Below are 12,217 nucleotides of genomic sequence, written 5' to 3' on the forward strand. Positions count from 1 at the left end.
ACATTCTTTTTAGTGGGGGTAATGATAATTGCTCATTATTGACCACTGTTAACTTTTTTTTTTTTTCAAATGAATTCCCCTATGGATGGATCGGTCTTCAATTAGTTTTTGTAATTTGATCAATGCTGCAATGTCAATTTCCACTCTTTGTTTCTTCTACTCATCACTGAAATTCATGCATTAAGTGTGGTTGTTATTTGTTTTTTTCTTGTTGTTGCAGGAAACATGCTTGAATAATTTAAAAATGTATGAAACTATATTTGTTTTGAGTGCACTTATTTTGAAGTAATGAGTTTTACTCTCAACAACAGGCTTTATCTTCTACTTTACAGTAAATGGCTCCATTTACACAATGACTTTGAAGCTGAATTGAGGAAGACTTGGGAAAATGTAATCAGACTTGTTCGGTAAGTCACTTACTGCTAGGCATTGTTCATGTGATTATCAGTTTGCAAATGTGTCTTAAAACATAGATTGTGCTTCTTAGTTAATGTGCTTACACGTCACTGCTACAGGGGGAAACTATACATTTGTATGAAATTGCCCTTTTCCGCTCATCTGATGAGCTAATTCCTATCATCTCTGAGCAGCAGAGTGGGGTTCCCTCCCCTCTGAGGTTTGGCGTGGGCTCCTCTGCTCTGACAACATTGAAATTAGTTTTGTGGACACACCCAGTGATGGCTGATTAGAGGCTATACAGTGATAATGCCTACCCCCCTTTTCCTCTTAGATGAACGTTTTCTAAATGTTTTGAGATATCCTCAATTGAATTCAATTATATCTGGCATGCTTGACCAAACTACAGATAAGATATTCTTCAGAATTTAAATTACTCCACCTAACAAATATCCCAGTACAGTATGTATAGACAATATTATGATGTAGTGTTCAGATGTTTCAAAAATCATCCTGTCCCCTCTCCTCACTCTCAATCTTGTGTCACGATGGCTGCTATCTTCTACATTCAGTTGTGTGGAAGGAAGTGAAGTCTCAGTTACATTTAGTCATTGTGTAATAGTGTAGTCTAATGGGAAAAAAAGTAAAATTAATATCCATTGCAATGAACTTGTGGCCTTTTGGAGCACGCTGCGTTGTCATTAGCATGATCAAGTTTCACATTGGGAAGTCACTTGCAACCTCTGGCTTTGACAAATGTCATTTTGATGAAAATCAGTCCCATTCACCTCAGGAAAATGAAATTAGCTTGCTTGCTTAATGTCTTTTTGGGAGAAAATACAATTTGGCTTCTTTCTACTGACATTTCCTCCAACTCAAGTAACTTGACGAGATATGAGTCTTCCCCACTACATGTTAATTTCCACCATTGGAAAAATAATACAAATTACTCTAATATCTTCCAAAGTGGCAGCACGGTGAATGACTGTTTAGTACATCTGCCTCACAGTTCTGAGGATCCGGGTTCAAATCCGGCCTCTCCTATGTGGAGTTTGCATGTTCTTCCCATGCCTGTGTGGGTTTTCTCCGGGTACTCCAGGTTCCTCCCACATCCCAAAAACATGCATGGTAGGTGGATTGAAGACTCTAAATTGCCCTTTGGTGTGAATGTGTGGGTGAATGGTTGTTTGTTTGTATGTGCCCTGCGATTGGCTGGCGACCAGTTTAGGGTGTACCCCGCCTCTCGTCCGAAGATAGCTGGGATAGGCTCCAGCACGCCCGCGACCCTAGTGAGGAGAAGTGGCTCAAAAAATGGATGGATGGATGCTAAAACCAATTCATCAAGCCATCATATTGTTATTTTGAGGAATTCCTTGATCACAGCTGTCTGTGAAAGGTGATTAGGTAAATAGTTTTGGATATTTCATAATTTTGGGGTGGCCCGCAACTCTGTGTCCCACTAGAATAGATCTGGCCTAACCCTGAGCAGGTCTTGTATTCAGAACCAAAACAGAGCAATCTGTAATAAACTGACACGCTTTAAAGCAGTGTTTACTTGAGGCTCATAATTAATCATTACTGTGATATGTTCACAAATCAGAACTTGGGACAGAGCAGAAAGTGGAGAAATTTTGCTACTGAAACTAGATTAACTTTATTCATATGGCATTATAAAGAGAAGTGTTAGTCTTTCTTTAAAAAAACTACATGAAACCAATTTATTATTAGTAGCAGTTGTCATAGTAGTTGTCAAGGGCATTGCACCCATGGGGGGTGTATGTGTCGCAATGCCCCCACCTAATAGTGTTGTGGGATGTGTCAAATGTTATTTTTTGTATATGCCGTGGGGCACTAACAATGGACGGTGGGCTGCAAATGGCCCCCAGGCCGCAGTTTTGACACCACAGATGTAGGAAAAGTCAACTTTAATTATAAAAATATTTCCATGCAAGCATTTATACTAAAATATTTGAAGTTACACATAAGGAATAATTTTGCTAGATAAATTACATTACAAATTAATATATAGTGCATAAAGAGTCTCCACACCACTGTTCAAATGGCAGGCTTTTTTTTTGTGATATATAAAAAAAACAAGATCAAGGTAATTCATTTCAAACGTTTTTTCACCAGAGGGAGTAAAAATATACAACTGAGATACTGTGGTTACCCAAGAACACACACCCTGATTTAACTGGAATGTGTCTGTGTTCATAATCACATTTAAAATCATGATATCCCAATTAGCACACACTTGCCACCATTTAAAGTGCCTCTGATTAATAAGAAATAAAGTTCAGATGTTCTAGTATGCTTTTCCTTGCATTTCTTTGCTTTCTAGCAGAAGTCTGAAGGGTTTGTGTTCACACTGATTAGTATTTGGAACTGTTCATAATTCCCCCACCTTGTCTAAGCCCCAGTTGCAGCTGAAGAAAAACACCCCCAAAGCCATACAAACCTACCATTTGGAATGTTGGCCAAAATGTTCAACCTTGTTTTCACTGAACCATAACATCTCCCACGTGTGTTTGAGGCTTTCTTTATAAGATAAGGCTTCCCTCTTGCCACCCTACCATTCCACCCAGACATGTGAGGAAGAAGATTGTTGTCATATGGCCTAAGCCGATAGTACTTGCCAGAAATTCCTGCAGGTCCATCAATGTTGCTGTCAGCCTCTGGGTTGCCTCTCTGACCCCCTTTCTTTTCATCTTTTCATCAATTTTGGAAAGACATCCAGTTCTTGGTAATGTCAATGTTATGCCCTATTTTCTCCACTTGATGGTGACTGTCTTCACTGTTTTACTCTGTTCCATGGTATAGTCATTGTCTTGGAAATACTGTACTTTGTACCCTTTTCCTGACTGACACCTTTAAGTAATGAAATCCCTCTGTCGTTGAAGCTCTGTGCAGACAATGGCTTGTGCTGTATGAATCGACTACAAAATGTCAAGAAAAGCCTCGTAGAACAGCTGAACTTTACTTGGGGTCAGGGGCACTTTTTTTGTCTCCAATTTTTGAGTTGTATAGGTTAAAGGTCACTGTAATTAAAACGATTTATCTTTAACTCCTTTCCCCCCCCCATAAAAACCTGGCATTTCACCAGTTTTTGTAACTGTATACTGCTGTGCTTTTTCTCAATTTTACGAATAATTTTGACAATGGGTGCCCTTCCTTTTTTTTTTTTACTTGAGCACCAGCCACCAAAAATGTCTGTGCACATGCCTGCTGGTCTGTCATAAATTGACACATTATCAGCGTGTCCCCATTTTAATTTTTAATCTTCCATTGCTTGTTGCCGTACAAGGTTTTTCCCCCCTTGGAGGCTGGTTTGAGCAGTTTTGCTCAGCATAACAGTCTGTCTCGCCTTCTTGATGCGTTCATGGGCAGCTCGGAAAATGTGTTACAACATGATCAAAAAGGAACTGAATTGTTTTCATTGCTGTAAAAGCGAGGGGACCCATTCCCAAAGAACCCCCTAAACAACGCCCCTGGGTACAGAGTGCGAGTACCTCTGCTGTAAGGTCTTTGAGTTTCAATTGAAACACTATCAAAGAGGAGAAGGAAGAAGAAGGAAAGAGGCGCGGAGGAATTCATTGGCGATGCGGGCGGGCGGAGTGCCTTGACACACGCAAACGCCCTCTGCGTCACCGAGTCGAAAGCTCCAAACCTCTGTCTATCCCCACTTGTCTCCACTCGCTTGCCGCTGTCGCCTCCCTCCGTCCGCAGCTGCGTGGGCAGTAGGCTGGAGGGAGCGGAGGGGTGAAATGGTCGCTTGCCTCCTCGGGTTCGTGACGCAGCCATTCACCTGAGGTGAGCTCACCTTGCTGCCTTTTCTCCTTCTTTTGGTGTCGACACTCCACTCCTCTCGATTCACAGCGACTTTTGGCCCCGCTGCCAAGCAGACCCGAACAGGTTGTAAAGTTTGGTGGAACTTGTTTGGGCAAAATTGTACTTTAGACTCTCATACGTGGAAGATATATATATATATATATATATATATATATATATATATATATATATATATATATATATATATGTTTTTATAATGTACAATGTATAATGTATTCTAGATTTTTTTTTTTCGTGTTAAAAATGCATGACAAAAATATGAGTTGTTTGGAGAGGCTGGAATGAATTAATGGTATTTCCATTCATTTCAATGGGGAAAGACAGTAATTTGAGATAAGAGTTGAGTTCCGAGCAGGGTCACGGAACTCATGAAACTTGTATTTCAAGGCACCGCTGTACTGTAAAAACCCAGATAAAGATTGATTTCTAAACCAAACGATGAACTGAGATGTAGCGGGGAAAGACTGTGATAGAAAAATTCTTTCCAAGACAGTAAATTAACTTTCATTGAAAATTGAACTCGTTTTTTTTCATTTTTTTATTTATTTATTTTTTTCCCCCTAAGCTTCATGTACTGGACTAAAAACTTGATTTTTCTGCATGATTTTCAATGTACAATTAAATACAAAATCATGAAGATATTTTGTTTTCTGTAGAAAAATGGCCCTGCAAAACCTCACCTGCCATTACGATGAGCCCATGAGCTTTTTCTACAACAACAGCGGCGCGGATGACAAATGGGACAAGACCCAGCTCATTCTGGTCCAAGTGGTGGGCTCGCTGTTTTGCTGCTTCATCCTGCTCTCCAACGCCATGGTCATCGCAGCTGTCATCACTAACAAGAGGTTCCACTACCCGTTCTACTATCTGCTCTCCAACCTCGCTGCCTCGGACTTCCTGGCGGGCATAGCGTACGTGTACCTCATGTTCAACACGGGTGAGGTCTCGCGGAGACTGACAGTGAAAGGATACTTTATTCGCCAAGGTCTTCTGGACATTAGCCTCTCTGCCTCGCTGGCCAACCTGCTTGTCATCGCGCTTGAGCGTTACATCTCCATCATGAACTTTAAAGTCCACAGCAACCTTACGAAGAGGAGGGTAACTCTGCTCATCGTGCTGGTGTGGGGCATCTCCATCCTCATGGGCGCCGTGCCCAGCCTAGGTTGGAACTGCATCTGCAACCTGAGCGACTGTTCCCAACTCGCCCCCATTTTCAGCAGGGGCTACCTGATCTTCTGGTCCGTGTCTAACCTGGTCGTGTTCCTAGTAATGGTGGGTATTTACATGAGGATCTACACCTACGTCAAGAAGAAGACGTCGTTGCTCACGCCACACACCAGCGGCTCCATTAACCGCAAGAGGACGCCCATCAAGCTCATCAAAACTGTCATGGTGGTGCTCGGTAAGTACTGCTCTTGACCCTTTTTGTGATGATTCATACTGTAGAGTGTACGTGCTGTATGCTGTCTTCAGGTTTTCTTGAATAGCCTCAGTTGCAGGAAATACAGTCATTGCTAAAATAACTTCCTGGTAACAAAGACTCTTTGCATACATTTTCTGAGGGACAGACCAAACGTTTTGTGAGAAAAAATGCATGTTAATGATGCAGCATGATGACCTTCAAAAATCTCAAGTTGACAGATGGGGATATTATGTATATCTTTTGGTGTTGGGAACAAAAACTCAACAACACAACATAATAGCAACTGGGGTACTAATGTCTTTTAGAAAGCATGAAAACCCTGAAACTTTCTTTTCTTCAGTATTTACCGTATGCACTTTTTAAATCAAAGATGAGCCATAAGTTGATCATGCTCTTTGTTGAGTGGTTGATTTGCAACACAATCTCTTCCAGTGGAGTCAGAATACCCATTACAATGTCTTTTTTTTTTAATTCATTCAGTATTAAAATGAGTAGAGATGACAAGAAGTTGCCATGGTAGCTTCACAGAGCCTCAACATTCACTTTGATATGCAAGTTCAACACTTAATAAATGCTATGAATAATAAAGTCAAAGGCTTACTGTTGAAGTCATACATTTAAACCACAGTTAGAAAAATAGGTCTCTACATTAGGACTAAACTTTTTGTGGACAAACCGTTGACGTCAGCACAGTGGCGTCCCAAGGCCTATTTTGGGGGCTGAAGCCCCCTTAAAAATATCTTAAGCCCCCCCCTCCTCCCCCCAAAAAATGTGGGTTGTTTGAGGTCTCTCTAAACCAGTGCTTTCCAATCTTTATGGCGCTAAAGCACATATTTTACAATTGAAAAATCTCATGGCACACCAACAAACAAAAATGTCAACAAAAAGTGGATACATTAATTACTGTATGTACTTCCTGCCATCTAATAGAATAACATTTATTTGTTAAATCTGTCACTATGCCTCACTGACATAAATAGCTGAACAAAGATACATTATTTCTTGTAAATAAATTTTTTTGCGAGCAATTACATAAAGTTTTATAATTTCCCACAGCACACCTGAAGAGTGCTTACGGCACACTAATGTGCCCCGGCACACTGGTTGAGAATCACTGCCCTAAACGATTGGGTCGTTCCCTAAATTGCGGTGGTAAAGTGTTTTACCTAACGGATTCTGATACAAATAATTTTCCTAACAAAGAACGCATTCTTTTCCATTTACAGAATGTCCCTGAACGAAACTCGCGCATGTAAAGGTACAGGCTGACTTGACTCATTCAATATGGCGAACGCACTGACGTATCCCTGCCAATGGCCAACACGTTCATTCGTAAATTAATAGAAAATGGAGCATGCTGTGTCTCTGCATACCGCAATCTCAGCGCACGGTGAGTGTGTCGGACTAAATTTCCGAACGTACCCAGACACCGAGGCAAAGCTAGGATGGATTCGTCTGAGACTAGATGATTTCACGACAGGAAGCAGTCTTTCAACTATAAGAGACTATGACGAAAAATTTGCAGGGTTTTTTCCGCCTGGAGCTGATCGAGACCTCAGCACTGAACCTTCACCAACCTTATTTTTTGACTGTATTTTCGAATAAATTGTTAAACTTTTCATCCGGCCTGATCATTGAAGAATCACCTCGACCAGAATAAAAGAACCGGGTATTAGAGGTTCGAATGGTCACCAAGCTAAATCTGGGCCACGGCCTTTCTTTGGTCTTTTTTTTTTTTTACCTCTAACAAAACAATGTTTGAATCAATAATCAAAAAAGAACATTTCTGTCCTGTTTCTTGCCTTTCCCTGAACCCTTCGCCTCTGTCATGCAACATCAAAGGGTAAGTAGTTTTAGTGTATCATACAGTATGAAAATTAAATAATTTTAATATACAGTAAACTTATATACTGTACATACAGGTAGCAGTTAAGAACATAAAAGTGTTACTTAAAATTTTGCCTGTAAACTTGGCAACAGTTTGACTCCGGAATGGATTCAAATGCCATATTTTTTATGGGGAAAATAGATTTTAAGTGAAGGGAAAAAAAATGGAGGTCGACAAGCGTCCTGAACAAATTGTGTTAATCCTCAGATGATCCATTGTAGTGGTGGTTGCAATATACGTTCCTAAAATTAACATATTGTCAAACGAGGAATTCAGGTGAGACTGGGACTGGAACACTTTTGCTTTTGTGCACGCTTTTATTCCTTCAGTCCATGCAGATTTAAAACAAACAAACCCAGAAAAACATAGTCTTGCTAGATGTCAAATGTCATTTTTCTTTGACTACATGTGCCCTGTTTGCCCATCCAGATTACTCAGTTACTGGATGTGTACACAATGTATTCCAGACTGCTGTATAATTATCTTATCATACAAGGACTCTGCTCATCTGCATGTGCAACATGCTGTCCACGAAACACACAACCTTCAGGAAGACAAACATGCACTGTGCATGTTACCACTGGCTATCATATGCATTGCAAACCTAAGATATGAGTTTACCATTCAAATTTCTATAAATATGTTATATCAACATTTCTGGTTTGATAGTCATGTGACATTTGGGTTAAAATGCACTACTACTGGTGGAAGTGCAGACAAGGTGACATTGTGTCTTTGAAAGTACACAGTTGGGGTCAAGGGGATGGTTTATGTCAGGCAGTTAAACTGTTAACTCTTGCTCAAGTTTGCTGGGTGGAAGTGGAAACTGGACAAACCTGTTCTGCGGTGTCTGCATGTGTTTGGGGTCCAGTTAGAATGAATGATTGCATAAGTTTTTGATATGTAGTTAGATGGGTACGACATACAGTAGGCATACTGCATGACTTCACGTTAGAGAAAATAAAATGACCGTAACTAAGCAACAAACTGCGATTTGGTCACTAACAACAGAGGTTGGGATTCTGTTGTGTGCTTATGCTTCTACTAACTAGGGTACTAGTTTGGATGTCTGTCGTTATTATAATTTAATAGCTTGCAGAAAAAGGGAATGTATCTGTGACTGTTGGTGCCTTTATTTCTAGTTGACATTAAACATATCATGCCACTTCATGTGCTATCTTTATTCATCTTCTGAAGTCAGTATCTACCGCCCCAGCCCCTCCAAAATGGTTAAGAAGTAGCAGATCAACAAGCACATTCTGCAGAGATTTTTTTTCCCACCATTACCAGGAATGAAAGAGTCTATATTTTTAAAGAATTTCTAAAAATGTAAAAATTGTATAAGCCATGATAGGAACACATGATCGTGTACAGTAAAGACTTTGTTTTGTCTGTAGACATGTTGAAGGTAAAAGACGCATTGCCGGTGGAGACAAGTTGAAGCTTGTGGTTTCATTTAGTGCCAAAAATCCCTTTAGCGGCCTTGTTGTGTGCCCAGGCATGTTAGGCTGGATTCACACTGCATGGTTCAAATGGCCCAATTGATTAAAACATTTTTTTTTTATTGTAAGTGGCACAATTCTGAAATGCGTTATGGCAGTGTGAATGGAAAAAAAACACATGGAATTGAAAATATGTTCAGGTCGGAATCAGGCCTCTTCCAAATGTGGATAAAAATCCAATAATGTATATCATATATCTGCCAATGGGTCATGTGTTCCATCAGTGTAAGCACAGCCATATCAGATATCTTTCATTTGAAATGTAAATAGGAATAGATAGATATATTGTATTGGGAATTTGGACCAGCAAAAAAAATAGAAGGATTGCATCAAGAAGTGCAACTGGTGTAAAGAAAACAAAACAAAAACAATGGTGGAACAGATCATGCGAGGGATTTATGGCGACCCCTGATGGGACAAGCCGAAAGTCACAACAACACACATTCCCTCTCGTGCCCACATTAAGAATCCCAAACAAGAGTGTATGCTAGCGCTAAAGGTGGAAATACAAAATGGTTTCACTACTTGAGTGAAATCACATCATGGAGTACAGCCAGGCTAAGCAAAGCTCCTCACAGCTACTGATGCACGTCTTTAAAGTAAACAATTACTCAACGAGCATTGCTTTTGTGAGGCATTATGGCTGTAGAGTACAGTGTTAAGCCATAGCGTGTTTGTTGTTTTTGGTGAAATTGGACTAGAATTAGCTAGAAGCTCATTTGCATCTGTTTCATGTTTCAAAATCTCTCATTCCTAATGTTGAACTATTGAAGTTGGTTGGACTTAATGCTCTTTTTTAAGCATGAGTGAACTATATTTTGTTTTTGTGTTAGTCAACGAGTAGCAGGTTGAAGCAGTACTCATTTACGGTACCTTTAATAGCAGGGGGCTAGCATTGCGCTTATCCTGTATTGAAACTGAGAAAACAAGTAGAGCATCTGGTTAACCTGCAGTTCATTTAATCTGAAGAGATGTTGTTGCACTTCTGAAATGTTCTCTAATAACGGTAATGTTATAGTAACTTGGAGGATGCTTCGCTTGAATATAGAGCTGAAATGATAAAGCGAATAACTCCAATAATTCGATAAAAAAAAAAAAAAAGTCGAAGCAGTCCCTGCCTTGAAATTCAGTGATCAATTTAGCCCACAGACGGATATTACTGCAGACTCACGCACCACACCGTGCAGAATTAAGTTGGTGCGATGGTAGCGAGCCAGGAGGAAAGAGTGCATTAAAGACAGAATCCAAACTTTATGATCATTTCCTACTTATAAAAAGAAAAAGCGTGTTTAATCTACTGCAAAGCTGAACTAATGTACCACAACAGCACATATGCGGTTGCCAACACAATGTATTTGAAGTCAGTTAATTTAATGTAGCCTACCATCGCTCGCTAGAATGTATTGTAATGCCCCCATAGGTGGTCAAGGACAGACACACCCACCAGTGCATTTTCAATTCTTTTATTGAACAAACTGCAATAAAGTCATTGTGTGATAAGCACATTCATACATGAGCTGCTACGGCCACAACTGACACACAGGCACTTACGAGTCAACAAGCAGGCTGGTTAACGGTTAGCCAGTTAACAACCAAATGCTAACCTAAATGCTAAATGCTCACAACAGCCAACTCTACGCTGTCATTTGCTGACTCCCATGTCACTCACCAGGACAGGCCCCTGCCCCTTTTAAAACCACACACACTCAAAGACAAAGCTATGATAGTGTGGAACGTGAGGGTGGCGACCCTAAGTGGACAAAATAATAATTAATATTATTAATATTTTAATAATTTAAAATCAATTGTATGATTCATTGATGGAATAATCGATTCTAAAAAATATTTGATAGCTGCAGCCCGAATGACTGAGCCTGAATTACCAGATGGCATACAAATCACCGGTTTCCTTCGTAAAGGAGGCCAATGTTATCTGATCCCAGGCAAAATACTGTAGTGTTTGCTTTCATTTATTTGTCGTTGTAGGAGCCTTTGTGTTCTGCTGGACTCCCGGCCTGGTGGTTCTGCTGCTGGACGGTCTCAACTGCACCAGCTGCAATGTCATGAAACTAAAGCGCTGGCTTCTGCTCCTGGCTGTGATGAACTCTGTCATGAACCCGTGCATTTACTCCTACAAGGACGAGGAAATGTGGACCACCTTTAAGAACCTCATGCGATGCATAGGCAACGGTACTCGACGGCAGCGCTCAACACGGGCCAACGCCCGGCCGCTAAGCTCCGCCCAGGACACGGGCAACAGCCAGCCTCCGTCCGAGGAGACGAAAAACGGCGATCAGGATATCTTCCAGACCTGAGAGTGGGATTTGATCTGAACTTTGAAAAATGTCTGTTCACTTGACGGTGAAAATGCTTCATGAAGATAATGCATAGATTGGCGTCAACAGTTCTTTATCTTCAAAGAAAGTGCTGTTTGGAGAGAAGTACCAGCACAGGCCCGCCGCCTCAGTCAAAAGCTGCAGTTGTTTTTTGTGACACTGAGAAGAGCCCTGTTGGTGTACCAATATGAATGCAACACTTGTTTTCACTTGTGTCGGAATGTCATCATTTTGGAAACAATCTCTCGAGGGAAAATCCATTCTTCCTCTTGTCGCTGTTATTTGTAGCTGAAAAGAAACAGTAAGAACGACACCATGGTCCAGTTTTTCTTTTACATTCCCAAAAGTAAATAATATGCCAAGGGTGAAGATACTGTTTTGTTTGTTTTTAGTTGGGTAGTGTCAGATAGCGGGATATCATGAGGAGTACATACATTTACGGAATGTTTTCTTAACAATACTGACGTTCTGCAAACTAAAATGTGTATATTCCATACGGCAACTAATGAGCAATACTGTAAACAGAAGTATGTATGTACACTATCTGGACACTACATTAGGTACACTTACTATACTGTATGTATGTTGATGTGCAGTGCCGTACTGCATCGTTGTGGTGACTGCAAACTTACAGACTCATACTGTACATTTTTTAATTTATTACCTTTGCCTGCGGGCCAAAGATAATAGTCACTCATAAACGTACAGCTGCTGATTGAGGCAAACTTGTTCTCCCTGTAGAATTTCTCCACATCCGCTGCAGCTCCTTTTAATGGCTGCTGCTGGTTTGTTGAAACAAAGGCAAGAGGCTTGTTTAAAAATA

General features: G+C 40.5%; 1 protein-coding gene across 2 annotated transcripts; it reads left to right on the plus strand.

Moving 5' to 3' along the window:
• The first annotated feature begins 4,015 nt into the window (after positions 1-4,015).
• Positions 4,016-11,705, plus strand: lpar3 (lysophosphatidic acid receptor 3). 2 transcript variants are annotated; one of them, XM_061779268.1, is made up of 3 exons: positions 4,016-4,308; positions 4,902-5,647; positions 11,045-11,705. In XM_061779268.1, the coding sequence occupies exons 2-3, from the start codon at positions 4,906-4,908 to the stop codon at positions 11,371-11,373; spliced, it is 1,071 nt and encodes a 356-aa protein (XP_061635252.1). In that variant the 5' UTR covers positions 4,016-4,308; positions 4,902-4,905; the 3' UTR covers positions 11,374-11,705. The 2 variants fall into 2 exon arrangements, with proteins under 2 accessions (XP_061635252.1, XP_061635251.1); XM_061779267.1 differs by having other exon boundaries at positions 4,019-4,206.
• Positions 11,706-12,217: the final 512 nt, after the last annotated feature.

Source organism: Phyllopteryx taeniolatus, chromosome 7, assembly GCF_024500385.1.
Source record: "Phyllopteryx taeniolatus isolate TA_2022b chromosome 7, UOR_Ptae_1.2, whole genome shotgun sequence".
NCBI lineage: Eukaryota > Metazoa > Chordata > Actinopteri > Syngnathiformes > Syngnathidae > Phyllopteryx > Phyllopteryx taeniolatus.

What these genes read in the sequence shown, in the direction of transcription:
- lpar3 (XM_061779268.1), top strand. Translation starts at nt 4,906, where the DNA reads ATGGCCCTGCAAAACCTCACCTGCCATTACGATGAGCCCATGAGCTTT. An exon ending in AACTGTCATGGTGGTGCTCG is followed by an intron (nt 5,648 to 11,044) that starts GTAAGTACTGCT and finishes TTGTCGTTGTAG; the next exon opens with GAGCCTTTGTGTTCTGCTGG.